At 38.3% G+C, this 20,046-nt stretch overlaps 1 protein-coding gene across 4 annotated transcripts in view; it reads right to left on the reverse strand.

Moving 5' to 3' along the window:
- HSPBAP1 (HSPB1 associated protein 1) overlaps positions 1 to 20,046 on the reverse strand; it is a 57,408-nt gene that overhangs the window by 19,944 nt on the left and 17,418 nt on the right. For 3 of the 4 annotated variants that reach the window (XM_070800038.1, XM_070799978.1, XM_019956459.2), the window contains 2 exons: positions 16,680 to 16,865; positions 3,943 to 4,124 (listed from right to left, as the gene is read on the reverse strand). In XM_070800038.1, coding sequence (XP_070656139.1) covers positions 3,943 to 4,124; positions 16,680 to 16,818 — 321 coding nt within the window. In that variant the 5' untranslated portion in view covers positions 16,819 to 16,865. Of the gene's footprint in view, positions 1 to 3,942; positions 4,125 to 10,814; positions 11,362 to 16,679; positions 16,866 to 20,046 lie in introns of those variants that run through there. The other variant, XM_070800087.1, reaches the window with a different exon arrangement.

The following is a 20,046-nucleotide window of genomic DNA, read 5'->3' on the forward strand; positions in this document are numbered from 1 at the left end:
CTATTCAACTCTTGTGCTTAGTTGTGTCCGACTAGTTGGTTGCCATGCCAGACATTAAAGAGACTTACAAGAACGTAAAGCAATGCCACTCCTCTCCTAACATTAAAATATTGGTGAATATAATTATTTTCATAAAAATGTCATTTATATTCACATACAATGAGTTTATTTTAAATAAACATTTAAAAATTTATCAGTTTTAATGTTTACCCACCATTTTAAGACAGATGGAAGAAAGCCTGAAACAAAAGTAGTCAGATTTAGTGACTGAATTATAGTGGTAAAAGTAAAACAACTTAGATATCTTAAATATAAGACTTTGTGCTCAGAAAACTGAGATAAAAAAATGATATAATCTTAATGGACTTGGCTGTTCATAGCAGATTTGCCTGTTCTAATCCAGAGAATTAATCACCATAATGTGAGCTGACAGAAAACTCATTCAACTAAAAATATCAGATTGTATAAGGGCTCAAATAGAATTCCAGCACATTACCAAAAGACTGTCTTTTATACCCACGCTTAAGGGAAGGACACATGTCTGCACAGTGCTGCCATGCCTGGGCTGAGACAGAACAACTGATGGGGTCAGTTTAGAGATTCACTCAAGGCAGAGTGAGACAAGATTCAGCACAGATAGAAGGCCTTCATCCTAGCTGTGGAGTCATGTATCCGAGCCTTCTGCAGGCATACAGAGCAGCAGTTAAAGCCTGGGGGGCAGGCTGCTTAGGTTATTCTTTTCTTAGCTGTACAATTTCAAAAAAAGGTTTACTTAACGTCTTGGTGCCTCATTTTTCTTAAAACAGGGATATTATTAAATCATAGGTTTATTGTGAGGACTACAAAGGTAAAGCACTTTGCTGTTGCTGCTCAGTTGTTCCGTTGTGTCTGACTCTTTGCGACCCCATGGAATGCAGCATGCCAGGCTTCCCTGTCCTTCATCATCTCCCGAAGCCTGCTCAAACTCATGTCCGCTGAGTTGGTGATGTCATCCAACCATCTTGTGCTCTGTTGTCCCCTTCTCCTCCTGCCTTCAATCTTTCCTAGCATCAGGGTCTTTTCTAATGAGTTGGCTCTTTCCATCAAGTGGCCAAAGTATTGGAGTTTCAGCATCAGTCCTCCCACTGAATATTCAGGGTTGATTTCCTTTAGGATTGACTGGTTTGATCTCCTGGCAGTCCAAGGGACTCTCAAGAGTCTTCTTCAGCACCACAGTTCGGAAGCATCAGTTCTTCAGGGCTCAGCCTTTTTTTATTGTCCAGCTCTCACAGCCATATGTGACTACTGGAAAAACCATAGTTTGACTATACAGACTTTTGTGGGAAAATAATGTCTCTGCTTTTTAATATGCTGTCTAGGTTGGTCATAGCTTTTCTTCCAAGGAGCAAACATCTTTTAATCTCATGGCTGCAGCCGCCATCTGCAGTGATTTTGGAGCTCAAGAAATTAAGTCTGTCACTGTTTCCACTATTTCCCATCTATTTGCCATAAAGTGATGGGACCAGATGCCATCATCTTAGCTTTTTGAATGTTGAGTTTTAAGCCAGCTTTTTCACTCATCAAGAGACTCTTTAGTTCCTCTTTGCTTTCTGCCATATCTGAGGTTATTGACATTCCTCCTGGCAATCTTGATTCCAGCTTGTGCTTCATCCAGCCTGGAATTTCATATGATGTACTCTGCATAGACATTAAATAAGCAGGGTGATGGTATAGAGTCTTGATATTCTCCTTTCCCAAATTTGAACCAGTTTGTTGTTTCATATCCAGTTCTAACTGTTGCTTCTTGACCTGATACAGGTTTTGCAGGAGGCAGGTAAGGTGGTCTGGTATTCTCATCTCTTTAAAAATTTTCCAGAGTTTACTGTGATCCACACAGTCAAAGGCTTTAGCATAGTCAATGAAGCAGATGTTTTTCTGGAATTCCCTTGCTTTTTCTATGATCCAACAGATGCTGGCAATTTGATCTCTGGTTCCTTTGCCTTTTCTAAATCCAGCTTGAACATCTGGAAGTTCTCAGTTCACGTACTGTTGAAGCCTAGCTTGGAGAATTTTGAGGATTACTTTGCTAGGATTACTTTGCAATTGTGCGGTAGTTTGAACATTCTTTGGCATTGACCTCCTTTGGGAATGGAATGAAAACTGACCAAGTATTGATAAATATTATTATGTTTTACCTGAAATATAGAATAATAAAATACTAGTCTAGGACTTTCCCGGTGGCATAGTAGATAAGAACCACCTCCCAATGCAGGGGACATGGGTTTGATCACTGATCCAGGAAGATCCCACATGCTCTGAAGCTGCTAAGCCTGTGTGCCACAACTACTGAGCCAGTGCTCTAGAGCCCGCAAGCCACAACTACTGAACCTGAGAGCTATAATGACTGAAGCCCACACATCTAGAGCCGATGCGCTACAAGAGAAGCCACCACAATGAGAAGCCCGGACACTGAGAGCAGCCCATGCTCACTACAACTAGAGAAAGCCCATGCAAAGCAGTGAAGACCCAGCACAGCCCAAAGTAAATAATAAATTAAAAACAAATACTAGTCTAATATGTAGGATGGGTTAGGGTATGAGAAATATAATGAAATACTCTAAAAGTTAAGTATGATTTCTGAAAGGTCTACGATTAAAGTTCCATAGAGTAATCACAATTAAGGTTATTAAAGTATTACCTCAAAATTATCATTTAAAAATGAGTAAATAGTACATTGATATAGACTGGATTCAGAAAGCATCTACTGAATGTTTTCAAAATCAATGCATTTCATTCATGGTTGTGAGAAAAAAAGTATCCTCAGCTAACAATTATGAGCCACGTGACACGTTTTCCTTTCTTTTACAAAAAGGATACTTTATTATAAGAAAACATTTAAAATGTTAATAAAGGAAAGATACAAAGTATTATTGATTGCCGTATTATAACTGTGAAAACACCAGCGTTCAAACCTTGACTCAAGGTGAAACAGAAAAATGTAAGCTCAATGCAAAATGACTCGAGAGTCCAAGGACTATCAGCCTGTATGAGAGGAGAGTCCAGAGGGTGTGTGGTGGTGACAGGCGAGAGCAGTGGGTAGGGGTGGGGAGGTGTAAACAGCCTGCTGTGATGGTAAAATACATCCCGAAAGGGCAGGATGAAGAACTCTAGAACCTCGACCTGATGGTGGGCAAGGCAGAGTCATTCAGACAGCTTCCTGGGAAGACTCCCATTCCTGGCCCATGTGCCTAAGACAGAGACTAGAGCAGGGAGTTTGCAAAATCACCCCACAAAATGAACTGGCAGTTTGAGGTAGAAAGCATTCGAAAAGAGGATACCGTAGTTTGCAAACTGCTGTTGGTTATGTCAACACATAGCAAAGGATTTCCACATTCTTACTCCTGCAAGTGCCTGCACACTTCTGTAGGACTTCTACAGTGAATCTCTGGGAGCCCAGCACTTTCTGCCTCAGGCCATAAACCTGCATTAAGCACCCCCCACCCCCTTACCCCCCAAGCAATGAGAGCAGGCAGCAGTAGCCAGGAGGGTTTCTAGGATCCTAGGAATGCTTGAAAGCTTCTTCACGTAACCAGCTTTGCACCTCCATCTGCCTGCCTGATAGAATAAGAACTTAGATGAAGGTCAGGAGGAAATGAAGTTGTATACACAATCTATGTTTCTGACATACTCCAAACTGATTCAGGTGCTGTTTAAAAGGCAAAGGAGAGACTGTGCAGGAAGTTTGGCAACTAGGAAAACAATAAGAAGGCTGTTGACCTTGGTAGGCCAAACATTACACTTCCTTTGAGTGAGTCTTTGGGCGTGAGTGGACAGAATACGCAAGACTCACTGTGACTTTTGAGAGAAAAAGACAGTGAGGAAAAGGGTACCTTGAAGATTCTAATTTGTGAACTTTTCTCAAGAATAAATTATACCATGACTAAAAGAAATATACTGACTTACCTGGAAAATATCTGTCTTGTCTTCAAATAAACTGACAAAATATTTATAGTCAGCATAAGCCCAGAATTTGGAATGATCATAGTCTCTAAATGCTCCAGAAATACTAGACTGGTCAGAGTTCCAGGAAAGAAACTCTTCAAGTGTAGCTTCTACATAATTACATGCGGTTTCAAACTGAGGAGCTGCAACAGAAGAGAACCCAACTTTAAATGCATACACAGTTTCCAAATATTGTTGCTTTTTCAAATGAAGATCATTTCAACCAAGAAATTACTATTTAACATTAATTAGAAATTAATTATGTACTTGCTAAATAATTAGAGCCATATATAACACTTAACAATATTCATGATTAAATTTAAAAGTAAAAAAACACAAATTTAATCTTTAGATTAAAGACTACTCTTTCTATAGCCTGATGCAGTGATCCAGAGGAATACTTTATCAATTCTCCAAGACCTTTTCAGGGAGCTGTGAGGTCTGAACTATTTTCATAATAATACTACGACAGTATTTGTCCTTCTCACGCTTATTCTCTCACAAGAATACAATGGCGTTTTCGAGGGGCTACATGACGTGTTGATGTCACTGCTGTGACAGCTAGTAGAGTATGCGCTTATATTCTTATATTTTTAAATGTCTGTAAACAAAAACAAAGAGAACTGCTCACCAACCAGTTCTACAAGGATTAAGTGGTAGCCCACTGCAGTCACCAACAGTGTACTCTCAGAGGAAACCAAGACCATAAGAGGATGAAGCACTCTGTGGTTCAGATAGAAGAAATTAAGACCATAACAGGGTGCTCTGTGCTTCGGACGAGCAGGCCTCTTGGATAGTTAGATGTATATCTTGGGAAGAACTTCAATGACCAGATTCTTGCATCTTCCTAAAGAAAAGCACTAATATCATTAACTTTATATATTGGTTATTTGTGACTACCAAGATGTCTGCTTGACTCAGATGTTCCCTAGCCCAAATTCATATATATATACAGGCTTCTTCCCTACTCTTTGGAGTAGTTTTCTCAGAGCTCCTGAGAGGCTCTCTCCTGTGCTGAAGTTCTCATTGAAAGAAAGTGAAAGTTGCTCAGTCCTGTCCAGTCCATGGAATTTCTCCAGGCCAGAATACTGGAGTGGGTAGCCTTTCCCTTCTCCAGCAATCTTCCCGACCCAGGAATCGAACTGGGGTCTCCTGAATTGCAGCTGGATTCTTTAACAACTGAGCTATTAAGGAATTAAGACCCCCAATAAAACTTAAACTCATAGCTATCTTTTCTTTAACTAGACATATCTCGGTTTTAATTAGTAATAGTAATTTAAAGTCCGTTTATTTATTCATTAACTCATTTATTTCAGAATCATTTATTAAGTACCTAATTTGTAACTAGTATTGTGTTCAGGTTCCTGATGCTGGGAAAGATTGAAGGTGAGAGAAGGGGACGAAAGATGATGAGATGGTTGGATATCATCACCAACTCAATGGACATGAGTTTGAGTAAACTCCGGAGTTGGTGATGGACAGGGAGGCCTGGCGTACTGCAAGTCCATGGGGCCTCAAAGAGTAGGACACGACTGAGCAACTGAACTGAACTGAATGGTAAGTATCACGAGATATGCTAATGTTAATGCTAAGTTATTTCAGTCGTGTCCGACTCTCTGCGACCCCATAGACGGCAGCCCACCAGGCTCCCCCGTCCCTGGGATTCTCCAGGGAAGAACACTGGAGTGGGTTGCCATTTCCTTCTCCAATGCATGAAAGTGAAAAGTGAAAGTGAAGTCGCTCAGTTGTATCCGACTCTTAGCAACCCCATGGACAGCAGCCCACCAGGCTCCTCCATCCATGGGATTTTCCAGGCAAGAGTGGGGTGCCATTGCCTTCTCCATCATGAGATATAACCTACATCAACCAAAGCTCACTCACTGGGGTACTCAATCATTTTTTATTTATTTAATTTGGCTGTGCCGGGTCTTAGTTGTGGCATGTGGGATCTAGTTCCCTGACCAGGGATGGAACCTGGGCCCCCTGCATTGGGAGCATAGAATTTTAGTTAATGGAAAGTCCCCTCAATTATTTTAAGTATAAAGAAATCCTGAGTCTAAAAAGTTTGAGAACTACTTCTGCAAATTAAAAAAATAAAAATGGCAACACTATCTTTTGAAAGCTTTTTGACTTTATACTGTACATTTATCATATAGAGCTCCTTAGAATCTGTCCATTAAGTGGAGAATGGCAATTTAAAGTCTGTTTATTTATTCATTAACTCACTTATTTCAGAATCATTTATTAAGTACCTAATTTGTAACTAGTATTGTGTTCAGGTTTCCAGGAACATAAAAGAAATGGATAATACTCTTGAATTTAGAATATATTTAGACAAAAAGAAAACTTTAACCAGAATAACAGGGAATGTGAGGCATCATATAATTAGATGCAAAATTCTGTGCCACAGAGAACCTAGGAAAAGGCAAAGATCGGAGATGAGGGTTGATCAGGAAAGCTTGAAGCAAAGTCTGCTGTGTGTCCAGAGTGGTTTGTTCCTACGGGTAGAACTGTTTTATTTATACAAGAATTATTATTCTAAATAGTGATGAAATAATTTCTCTTTTGCAGTTAGCAGAATACTCTAAATGTACACTGGAATGTTAGTATTCAAGTAATCTGATGACAATCTATTTTGCAAGCATGAAATCCTTTCAAGAGGGAATGTAGATCTAACACATATAATTCAATCAGCACAGTGCATGACACAAGACAGATACTTAGTAAAAGCTAGGCACTATTACTAGTACTGTGCTGTGCTTAGTCGCTCAGTCATTTCCAACTTTGCGATCCCATGGACTGTAGCCCAACAGGTTCCTCTGTCAATGGGATTTTTCAGGCAAGAATTCTCGAGTAGGTTGCCATAGGCACAATTACTAGTAATTTCCTACTATTTACTTATATATTTACTTGTTTAGTTGCTAAGTCATGTCTGACTCCTTGTCATCCCATGACTTGGGGCACCTAAAAACTAGCCGAATTAGTACTAGGAAGAAAAGCGTATTCAAAGAGCTTTTATCTGTTCCTTCCATTTCCTCCCAAATGGTTCAGGATTATCTCAATCACCTTTCCTCATTTCTTTATCCTAAAGCCTCAGAACTGCAGAGAAATAATAGAGGGGAGGGTGTGTGTCACCCCTAATTCACCTATTTCATCAATTTGTCACTTGACTTTGAGAAGCAGGAAAACTTTACTAGGGACATTTATCTAAAAACCAGCATATTTAAGAACTGTTTAAATTTGATCATTTTTGAGGAACATTTAGAACAGTGGCTGGTACATAGTAACCCATCAATATATATGAGCTCTTAATCATCAACATCATCAAGAATTTACCATAACAGCACTGGAAAACACTTTTAAAAAAACAAACAAGAAAGCTACATGTTGCTGGAATCATTTCTAAATCATTTCATTAAGCTCCAATGTGAGCCTGAAGACCTTCCACTGTCGTGTGAGTTTTCACTTCACAGAATTCAGTCCAACAAATCCAACTGAATACTAAAGCCATACTTGAGCCACCTGCCTCTGGGGTAGACTGAGGAGGACTTTTCAGTTATGACCAGTTTTCATATGCACATTTGTGTTACAGCCTCATCATTTTGTCACAGCAAGTTCTGTACTTGAAAAAATGAAAACCTACAAATGCAAAAATTACACTGTTACTGTCAGGGAAAGACAGTAACAGAGAACTGTTAATGTCAGGGAAAACTACAATGAATGGAATGAACAAAACTGACAGACTTATTTACGTAGTGATTTCAAAATAGAATCTTTTTACTCCTTCCTGGTATTAGCAGCACCAAAGGAACTGTTTTCATTCTGTCATCATGACAATTTCTTTCTGGGTACTACAGTTGTTTTTCTTAGTTTATTCTGTGCAATGGAATTGTTATTTTCTAATTTGATTGTTATTGTTCTTTAATATTTCAGGCAGCTGAAACTTTCATCCTACTAACAAAATTTTAGGTAAGAAGCAGCTCAACTGCTTTTAGGATTTGGAAATAGTGTAAAAGTTGAGTTAGGCTTTAATTCTTATAAAGGGAGTCCTAAAGTATTTTTGTGCATAGCACCAAAACAAGTATGTTTCCATTTTGTTAAGATTTCATCATCTCACAAGCAAGAAACATTTGGAATGTGGGTACCGAGTATGACTTTTGATTGTTACTCCACTCCCTATCTACAAATGTTTAGGCTTATTTATACATCTGCTTGGCAAATTACTGCCAGCTAAGTTATAGTGTTGTCACTGAGAATATATGTCAGCAAATGAATTCAATCCAAAATGGCTTCAAAGAGCGATGTGATGTCACAATCTGCTTCCTAAAATAAACTGAGATACATTACAATCAAATATTATTTCAAGCATTCTAGAAAAATTCTAACCAAGACCTAAAATAGAAATTAATATGCTCAATAGAAAGGTAAAAAAGTTATCGTTGCTTGTAAGATCAAATACTTGTCTTCCTAAAAAGCCCACAAGAATAAACTAAAAAACTATGTACACTATTAAAGATTAAAAAATAAACATACAAAAAATAAATGGCATTTATTTGTGTACCAATCACAATTAGAAAAACAGAATAGGCAAAAATACTTCCTTCCTAACAGCTATGAAAAATTTATAATATTTGAAGAAATTTATAGACTTGTATGAAAACTTTTTTTTACCCAAATCTTTTTACTGAGATTAAAAAAAAAAAAAAACTTAATAAGCAAAGATTTCATGTTCCTGTGTAGGATTGTACAGTACTGTCACATGGTAGCAAGAATTTTCATTTAAATCCTTTTGACTGGGGACTTCCCTGTTAATTCAGTGACTAAGACTCCATGACCCCAATGCAGGAGGCCTGGGTTCAATCTCTGGTCCAGGGAACTAGATCTCACGTGCTGCAACTAAAGTTCTTGCATGCCATAAGTAAGGCCTGGTGCAGATAAATAAATATTTTTTTAAAATCTTGTTGACTGAAGGAGAAAAAACCACATGACCTAAAAGTTGTGAGTTATATTTTATTCGGAGGATCTTACTGAGGAATACAGCCTAGGAAACAGCTGCTAAAATAGCTCTGAGGTACTGTTTCAAAGAGGTAAGGGAGGAGCTGGGATATATAAAAATTTTTGTGGGGGGAGGGGAAATCAGGTAATTAAACATTTAAAAGATTACAGCTAATTACAAAGAAAAATTATTTGATATGCATCTTAACTATCTGGGACCAAGATCCGGTTTTTCTCCATTCTTAATGCCCCTGAGGAAGCACCATTATGAAGGGGGAAGTAGCTGCAGTGATTGATGGCTTGAGGGCAGGCAAGATGTCTTGTTTAATGTGAATACACTGTTTATTAAAAGTGAAAAGATGATGCTGTGAAAGCACTGCACTCAACATGCCAGCAAACTGCTGGAAAACTCAGCAGTGGCCACAGGACTGGAAAAGGTCAGTTTTCATTCCAATCCCAAAGAAAGGCAATGCCAAAGAATGCTCAAACTGCACAACTGCACTCATCTCACACTAGCGAAGTAATACTCAAAATTCTCCAAGCCAGGCTTCAACAGTATGTGAACCATGAACTTCCAGATGTTCAACCTGGTTTTAGAAAAGGCAGAGGAACCAGAGATCAAATTGCCAACATTGGTTGGGTCATTGAAAAAGCAAGAGAGTTCCAGAAACATATCTACTTCTGCTTTATTAACTATGCCAAAGCCTTTGACTGTGTGGATTACAACAAACTGGAAAATTCTTTAAGAGGGGAATAACAGACCACCTGATCCGCTTCCTGAGAAATCTGTATGCAGGTCAAGAAGCAATAGTTAGAAACGGACATGGAACAAAAGACTGGTTCCAAAACAGGAAAGGAGTATGTCAAGGCTGTATATTGTCACCCTGTTTATTTAATTTATATGCAGAGTACATCATAAGAAATGCTGGACTGGAGGAAGCATAAGCTGGAATCAAGATTGCCAGGAGAAATATCAATAACCTCATATATGGCACCACCCTTAGGGCAGAAAGCGAAGAACTAAAGAGCCTCTTGATGAAAGTGAAAGAGGAGAGTGAAAAGTTGGCTAAAACTCAACATTCAGAAAACTAAGATCATGGCATCCAGTCCCATCACTTCATGGTAAATAGATAAGAAAACAATGGAAACAGTGTTTTGGGGGGCTCCAAAATCACTGCAGATGGTGACTGCAGCCAAGAAATAAAAAGAAGCTTACTCCTTGGAAGAAAAGTTATGACCAACCTAGACAGCATATTAAAAAGCAGAGACATTACTTTGCCAGCAAAGGTCTGTCTACTCAGAGCTATGGTTTTCCCAGTAGTCCTGTATAGATGTGAGAGATGGACTATAAAGAAAGCTGAGTGCAGAAGAATTGATGCTTTTGAACTGTGGTGTTGGAGAAGACTCTTGAGAGTCCCTTGGACTGCAAGGAGATCCAACCACTCCATCCTAACGGAAATCAGTCCTGAATATTCACTGGAAGGACTGATGCTGAAGCTGAAACTCCAAAACTCTGGCCACCTGATGTGAAGAACTGACTCTTTTGAAAAGACCCTGATGCTGGGAAAGATTGAAGGCTAGAGGAGAAGGGGATGACGGAGGATGAGATGGTTGGATGGCATCACCAACTCAATGGACATGAGTCTGAGTAAACTTTAGGAGTTGGTGATGGACAGGGAGGCCGGGCATGCTGCAGTCCATGGAGTCGCAAAGAGTCAGACATGATGGATCGAGTGAACTGAACTGAACACTGTTTAACTCTAAGTTTCATTTTTTTTTTCTAAGTTTCATTTAGAGGAGTAAAGTTCAATTGTGCATATGCATGCATGCGTACTTACATACAACTTTTTGTGATCCCACAGACTGTTCCCGCCAGGCTTCTCTGTCTAAGGGAATTCTCCAGGCAAGAATACTGGAGTAGATTGCCATTTCCTTCTCCAGTGGAATCTTCCTGACCCAGGGATTGAAACTAAGTCTCCTGCACTCACAGGTTAATTCTTTACCACTGCGCCACCAGTATCTAGTAAAATGCTGAGACAGAAGAGTGACTGGGGAAGATGAGTTGTTCTTTCAAATATTAAAATACATAACAGCTGTAAAAAATAGTTTTTAGCAAGTGTTTTACTGGCCCCAAAACTGATAGTTCAGTATGTGGTCCAAAAACAGATGCTGAAATATATAAGAATATGGTAATATAATAAAGGTAGTTTCAAAGTTGGTAGGAAAAGAAGGGATTATTCAGTACATGGTACTACAATAAAGATGCTATTACCAACTTAACTATTTGGAAAAAAGTCAGTGAACACAGCATACCAAAATAAATATGCAATGGATAAAGAGTAAAATGTGAAAAAGAAATCAAGCTATTAAAAGAACATATTAGAACATTTACTATTGTCAAGATACAGAAGGAATTTCTAAATAAAATAAGAATAAAAATATTAATTAAATATTATTTGATCTTACTATAAAGATATGAAACAAAATCAAAAGGCAAACAATAAACTGGGAATTAGTACATTAGTAACAAACACAGTATTCTTTAAATATAAGTACTTTATTTATTTAAAAAAAAACAAACCCAAAACCTGAAACCCTAATAAGGATAACTGAAAGAAAAATTACCAGACAAAATACAAACTATTAATAAACCTGAACACACGTTCAACAACACCAACAAAGAAATGTTAATTAAAGTTATGAGGCACTCATCTTTCACCTATCAACAAGGTATTCTTTTAAAAACATAAATTTCTGTTAGGGCAAAGGAGTGGCCAAACAGGTACCCTTGTATGTTCCGAGAGGAGAGTAAATGTAAACCACCCTTCTGCAAAGCACTTGGCCTCGGGTATCAAAGGTCTTTTATTCTTTCCCTCCACAGATGTCTGACTATCCAGATATCAGGTGTTCAGCCAATGATGAGACATGGCCCTGGCTCTCACGAGGGGACCCTCTTGAGGCAAAGAGAGACTTTAAACTGCTAACTGCTTACACAACTAACCATGTGATCAGAGCTGCGCTAAGTGCTACTAAGAAATACAAGGTGCTCCGAGCTAACTCGGTAGTCATACCTGATTTGGGGGGTGAGGGAGGGAGAATGTGGTCAGAAAGACTGCCATGAGAAGATGACCTCTGAGCTGAGATCTGAAGGAAGCAGTGGAACCAACTAGGTAAAGCTCGGGTAAGGGGAAGTGGGGAAAGAGAGAAGAACCACTAGACTGTACATGCAAAGGCCCTGACGTGAGAAGAAGCAAATCTCTGGAAACACAAAATCTTAAAAGCTTATCTGCCCTGAGCTCAGAAAGAGGAGGCAAACAGAGCTTTTTAAACCATTAACAAAAATGTTGGTCTTTAGCCTAAAGGTAATGGGATGCTATCTAAGGGTTCTAAACAGATAAAGAAGATGAGATTTTTCTTTTTAAAAAAACTGTCTCTGGTTTCATTATGAGGAATGGCTGGGGTGAGAGGAGAGCAGGTGAAGAGGGACTAGGCATGAGGCTACTGCAACCACGGAGGTAAGGGACAGCAGGGTAATCCCAACTGGAGGATGGCCATGGAGTGAGAAGCAGGTAGATGCTGGACACTTAGGATGTAACTCACTGAGTCACCAGACACCACTTAGAGAGGCCATCAGTGTGACTCAGAGGTTTCTGGTGTAAGCAGTTCCATGGGTAGTGCTGCTCCTGGTGATAATGCTCATACCCTTTGGCCCAGTCATTCTCCTAGGAAAATAATCAGAAATTTGGGCAGGATTTACTTTCAAACATGTTCACTACAGTCTTATTTATAAATTAAAACCTCTAAGCAATCTAATCAAATTAGAATTTTAAAACTAAATTAAAACTCTGATACTATTGGAGTTTCCCTGGTGGCTCATGGTAAAGAATCCATCTGCCAATGTGGGAGCAAAGAGACATGGGTTCGATCTCTGGGTCAGGAAGATCCCCTGGAGGAGGAAACGGCAACCCACTCCAGTATTGTTGCCTTGGAAGTCTCATGGATGGAAGAGCCTGGCAGGCTACACTCCCTGGGGTTGCAAGAGAGTCTAACACAACTTAGCGACTAAACAACAACAATAACAACAATGATACTAGCATACGATGGAATATTAGGTAGCCGTTTAAAAATCATATTTAATGTCAAAAGAAGCTACTCAGAATATGTTAAGAAAAAAAAGCAGGTTGTTAAAATTTATACAACTTTATTTTTAAATATAAAAAGGCTTGCATTGAATATACATCACAATGTAATCAGTGATTGCCTCTTGGTAACAGATGAATAAGTCTTTTTAATTTTCTTTGGGTCTTCCCATTTTTCCAGTGCTCTCTAAAATGAGGAAGGTATATTTTTTATTTTTAAATTATTTCTATTTTAAAATAACATTTGTTGAGCATTTACTATGTGCCAGACACTATTCTAAATGTATAATGAATATGAACACATTTAACTTTGAATTGCTCCAAGCAAAATTTGAACCCACATGAGCCGACTTGAATCAGCTCTCTTAGAACATGACCCAAAAGTGCTTGTGGAAGTAGTGTATTCATGCAAAGAAATAACTTAAAAAGAACAAATTATTAACCCACATGAGAAAATATCTGCATGTCATACAGTTGATAAAGAGTTAGTATTCAGAATATATGAAGGTCTCTTTTACCACTGAACAAAAAGACAAAACAAACAAAAGCACATAAAAACAAAAACCATCTCAATTAGAAAACAAGCAAAGGACTTGAATAGCCATTTCTCCAAATCAGATATACAAATGGTCAATAAGACCATAGGAAGGTGCTCAACAACGTTAGTCATTAGGGAAATGCATCAAGCTATAATGAGATAAAACTTTACACACTCTAGATAGCCAGAATGAAAAACGAAATAAGTATTGGCAAGGATGGAGAGAAACTAGACCATTCACACACTTGGGTGGGAATGTAAAATGGTTCAGCTGTTTTGGAAAACAGTTTGGCAGTTCCTCAAAAGTTAAACATAGTTGCTGTATGACTGGGCAGTTACACTTCTAGGTTTAACACAAGAGAAGGGAAAACATATGTCCACCCAAAAACTTGTACATAAATGTTCATAGTAGCATTATTCATAACAGTCAAAAAGTGGAAATAACCCAAACATCCATCAATTGATGAACGGACCGACACTGTTTATCCATAATGGAATATTCAGTTCAGTTCAGTCGCTCAGTCATGTCTGCCTCTTTGCAACCCCATGAACCGCAGCATGCCAGGCCTCCCTGTCCATCACCAACTCCTAGAGTCCATCCAAAGCCATGTCCATCGAGTCAATGATGCCATCCAACCATCTCATCCTCTGTCATCCCCTTCTCCTCTTGCCTTCAATCTTTCCCAGCATCAGGGTCTTTTCAAAAGAGTCAGTTCTTCACATCAGGTGGCCAAAGTTTTGGAGTTTCAGCTTCAACATCAGTCCTTCCAATGAACACCCAGGACTGATCTCCTTTAGGATGGAGTGGTTGGATCTCCTTGCAGTCCAAGGGACTCTCAAGAGTCTTCTCCAACACCACAGTTCAAAAGCATCAATTCTTCAGCACTCAGCTTTCTTTATAGTCCAACTCTCACATCTATACATGACTACTGGGAAAACCATAGCTCTGAGTAGACAGACTTTTGTTGGCAAAGTAATGTCTCTGCTTTTTAATATGCTGTCTAGGTTGGTCATAACTTTCCTTCCAAGGAGTAAGCGTCTTTTAATTTCATGGCTGCAGTCACCATCTGCAGTGATTTTGGAGCCCAGAAAAATAAAGTCAGCCACTGTTTCCCCATCTATCTGCCATGAAGTGATGGGACTGGTTGCCATGATCTTAGTTTTCTGAACGTTGAGCTTTAAGCCAACTTTTTCACTCTCCTCTTTCACTTTCATCAAGAGGCTCTTTAGTTCTTCACTTTCTGCCATAAGGGTGGTGTCGTCTGCATATCTGAGGTTATTGATATTTCTCCCGGCAATCTTGATTCCAGCTTGTGCTTCCTCTAGCCCATTATTCAGCAATAAAAAGAAAATACAAATACATGCTACAACATGGGTAAATTTTAAAAACATGCTACATGAAAAAAAGCTAGACACAAAAGGCCACAACCAAACAATTCCATTTTTATATGTCCAGAACAGGCAAATCTATAAAAACAGGAAAGTAGATTAGTGGTTGCCAGGGGTGGAGAAGGGTGTGAATGAAGAGTGACCACCAGTGGGAACCAGATTTCTCTGCAGTGTGATGAAAATGTTCTGGAATTAGATAGTGGTGGTGATTGCACAAAATTATGAAGATGCTAAAAGCACTGAATTGTGTACTTTTAAGTGGTGGATTTTACATGAATTTTGTCCAAAGAACAGATTATCTTTCTACGAGACTTTCTGCTTCCCTTTTTCTTTTCTGCATGAGTACTAAGTTTAAAATGTCAAATTACTTTTAGTTCTTCTGTAAAACAGAATAATAATAGTTCCACTCTAAGTGGGCTTGAAGAAGATTAAGAGAGTTAATATGTATAAAGCACTCAGAACAGTGTCTGACACAATAGTTGTCAATAGATATTAGTAGTAGTATTTGGAGTCTAACCAGGAGGTAAAAAAAATTAAAATTTCTATTTTTCTTCAAATTACTTTTTAACAGAAACTTCAGTGAGTGCAAGATTTATGTGACTAAAATCAAGAAAACAAGAGCACAGGCTGATTTTCACATGGCTGCTGCTGGTCTAGCATTTAATTTAAAAATACAACGAACCACAATGAGGAGCCAAAGAGTTTATGTTAATACTGCTCTACCTGTCACTGAAGTATAAAGGGGTCCTAGACACCAAAAACCCAGTAATTTTATGAGATATACATGAGAGAAAGAAGCTTAGAGAAGCTGGAAGAGAAACTGAGCATTTTTTAGTTCCTTTGGGGTTATTAATAGATATCCTTAATATCTTCACAGAGCCACTTCACAGCAATGCTTAAAACATTATGAATTTCTAGACCACCAAATCTGTCCATATTTAAATAGAAGATACACACATATTCTGAAGCCAGACCATGATCATGGACTTCTTTAGATTAGGAACATTTCTAACCTGAACTGTTTTTTTTTTTTTTTTCCTTTAAATTAACTATTTTCAGAGTAATGGTAATTGCTTTCTCTGACTGTAAGGCAAAAAGAATCAGTTACAAGTCTTCAGGGAAAAAAAGGGAGCTGGCAAAATCTAGTTGCTTAAGAGGATGAAAAAAACAGCTTCACATATGTTTCACATTTATACAACACAACAGAGGTCAGACGGCTGATAAAGCAGAGAGAGAAAATTACACCAAGACTAAGCACTATAAATAGTGACTGAAGTTACAAATAAAAGGACACATTCTACATGAGACAAAAATGGAGGGGACTGTCAGATTAGTATTGGTCTCTTTCAGTCAGGTAAGTAATAGCACAATTAACAAATATTTATTAAGTGTCTACCATGATCAATGAACTATGATAATATGAACAAATATATTTTACATGGGGTTATAAATTACAGGTTATTTAGCCTAAAAAAAGTCTTAAATTTTCCTTTGAAAACTTCTAATAAAGTTTCCCCATCTGCAAATGGTCAAAAAGAGGGTTAGAAATAAAGGATTCTCCAGAGATAAAGAAACCATGGCTGAGATATGGGAACGTTATGAAGAGACATTACGATGACGATTCCTGGTAGTCCTACCTGTGTCCGTGCTTTTCGTTCCCATCCTAAATCGTATCTGCTTGCCATGAAGGACCTCAGAAAGATGTTTCGCAGTCCAGTGTTGTGCCGGCCAATCAAAAACCATGTTATAGAAGACTGCAGGTTGTTGTAAACACATTATGATTTCTTTTGCTTTCTCTGGTGTAAAAGGTTTGACATGTTTACCTAGGGAGAGAAATAAGAGAACTATATAGACAACTAAAAAGTTATTTAAGAAAATACGAAGTATAAACAGCTACTATTGTTTCTACTATGGCAAATCTTTTGGTGTAATTGTACTGCATTTACACTGTACTTCTAACTGTTTACATAAATATTTGGGCCCCAAAAGCCATAATTATTCAGTGAATTTTCTTAAATATTAAATTGTAGATGTTGGAAAATATTTACAATTTTCAATGTCAAAAAAAATTTTTAAAGGCTTTCCAAGTATGACACACATTTTAAAAGATGCAATTTTTTGAAAATATTATTTCCTAGAGAATTATGTAAGAAATATTGATGGGAATTACTCTTGCACAACTAGAGTGGCTGGAGTCAGCAACAATTCTACTTGATATAGCACAGGTTTATGCCAAAAAGACTACTGAACTCATACAGCAGTTGATTGGGGGGGAGGGGCAGGTAGGGAGAGGGGATTATTTTATTGAAAGATTTATAAAGATAAAAGATGTGCTAGGGTGGATATCGGTGGTAACCCTTGATTCTGACTGCATGTATAATCTGTACAGGCGAATATGCACAAACTAACACTGATTTACTGAGGACATCCATAAATTTCAATCACAGAATGTTAATCCCAGTAAAGATTGACATGCATTAAATAAAAGAACAAGTAAGTTTCTCTTTAAAGATATCTTAAGATGAAAGTCTGGTGGGGGGAAAGTTAAAAAATGATTCATACTCAGATCCGTTAAACATGTATTTTTGATTCTCTAGTACAATCAGTAAAACCCTCTATTTCCAGTTACCTGATCTGTTAATACACTTACCCTCTTAGGTCTCTATGTAAAAGAAGCCCCAAGTTTATCTTTAAGTGACCTTTATGTACTGAAAAGCCTGTTAAGGAAAACAGGCTGTAACCAGCAATTTTTTTTAAAAAATGCCAACTTATAAATGTATAGCCTATAAAAGTACAGGGTTACCTACACTGCATTGTACCAAATCTTCCTGGACTGGGAGTGCCTGGATTCCTTGTGTATGAAAATAGACAAGCCACAGTTTCAATTATATATTTTTAAAGTTTTGCTAGACCCTGAAAAGCTACAATACATTCATGATAGTACCTGTTGTTTGTGTCATATAAATTAGAACTACCTTTTGGAAAAAAACTGGGAAAATGAAGTAGAAGTCCCAAAGAACCACCTATTAACTTAACAACTCATGTTTGAGAAATTTGCTTTTAATAAAATAGGTAATTATAAGCCATATACATATTCATATATATGTGAATTATGAACATGTATATGACCATCAGGCCTATCAGTGAAATAAAACATACACATTTGCATAAAACATCTATTACCATAATTAAAAAACTGAAAATATAAACAATCTAATGTCTCAAAAATAGAAAAATAATTTACTAGATATTTCTCCCATGGTACAGGCCCCTGGTACATTCTGTTCATTAACAATAAAAACAAGGGCTCTATGGAAATATGTAGAGCTGTAGGGACCAGAATTGACTCAGAGAGCTATTGCAACAGCCAAGCGAGAAGTGTGGTAATAAGGCCCTGAACAACAAGGGGTGGCAGTGAGAAAGGTAGAGATGGAAGACATGGAGAAATACTAGGAGAATAACATTAAAGACTACTACTACCACAGAGTGTGGGGTGGAAGGCAGATGCAGCTATGAGGAAGACAGTTTTCCAGACTTTCTGACTTGCCATGAGAGAAAAGTCAGAAGCAACATCTTCTGTTGGGAAGATGAGAGTTTGGTTTTGAACATCATCATCATCATTGTAACAATGGGTGTGTGCGTGCTTAGTCATGTCTGACTCTTTTGTGACCCATGGACTGTGGTCCACCAGGTTCCTCTGTCCATGGGATTTCCCCAGCAAGAATACTGGAGTGGGTTGCTATTTCCTCCTCCAAGGGATCTTCCTGACCCAGGGACTGAACCCATGTCTCTTGCGTCTCCTACATTGGCAGGTGGATTCTTTACCACTGTGACACCTGGATACCAGATATTTACTTGTATAAGGCTTTACTATTTGCCACAAATTTTTACAGACATTAAAAGAAAAGTGCTCACTGGATCCTTTAAGAAGCCTGTAAAACACAGCTACAGAGGGTATTTCATTTCCATTATCCAAATGATAAGGAAAGTTCAGATGTCAAAGGTCAAAACACCAGTGCTGAGAGCACTACAGGTCAGGTTCTCCAGTTACAAGTCTGGTGCTCTTTCTATCACATAATCCTGCTTCCAAAGAATTAAAACCATAGGACTTACACTAGCACTAAAAACTCATAAAGACAGTATAACCTAAAGAAAGTTGGTGAAGGGAAACTTCAGATGGATTCACAGGTAACAGATACATGTGTGCTGTTGGGGACAGAGGGATGTTCTCATTTGTATGCATGTGTGTTGGGGGGAGTAGTTAATCCTGTAGTAGAGACTGCTAGTTGCCTACCTTATCCAGTATTTGTTCCCTTCTTCCTTGCTAACAGAACTTTGGGCAAGGAGAGTAGCCGAAAAATTACATTTCCTAGACTCCTTTGCAGATGTGAGTGACCAGAGATATATCTGGAAGTTGCTGAATCAGCCCTTCCCCACCTCATCCTCCTCTCCTACATGCTGCCTGGAAAACGGGTATCGTGGTTACCATCTTGAGAGATAAAACAAAGGCCAGGGAAACAGTGCACACCAGCTGACAGTATGCAAAGAATGTCCATCTTTGTGCCCCTGGACCAAAGCCAGCAAAATTCTACCTTCCGAATCCTTTCACATAAAACTAACTTGTAGTCAGGGCTCTGTTATTAGTTCATAACCGGTATAGCACCTTGCCTTCTGAGGCTGTGATTTTCAAGGACAACCGTATTCTCCCTAGAGTGCTCTGTAACAGGCTGAATGAATCATGGCTAGTGTGACCCATTGTAACATTCTTTCAGCTTTAACGTTGTAAAATCTCAAGCTTTGAACATCTTGCTTCCAGAACTTTAAACGACAGAGAAAAATAGAAGTATCAGCCCTTTGGGGATGAGGATTTATTTACTCTGCTTATCTTAAATCAGAGCCAATAGATCACATGGCTTTGAATGTTCTCAAAACAGTCCTCATATTTTTACAACTAAGTACATCCCCTTGGATAGCAAGGAGATCCAACCAGTCAATCCTAAAGGA

This window comes from Bos indicus, chromosome 1 (genome assembly GCF_029378745.1).
Source record: "Bos indicus isolate NIAB-ARS_2022 breed Sahiwal x Tharparkar chromosome 1, NIAB-ARS_B.indTharparkar_mat_pri_1.0, whole genome shotgun sequence".
NCBI classification, from domain to species: domain Eukaryota; kingdom Metazoa; phylum Chordata; class Mammalia; order Artiodactyla; family Bovidae; genus Bos; species Bos indicus.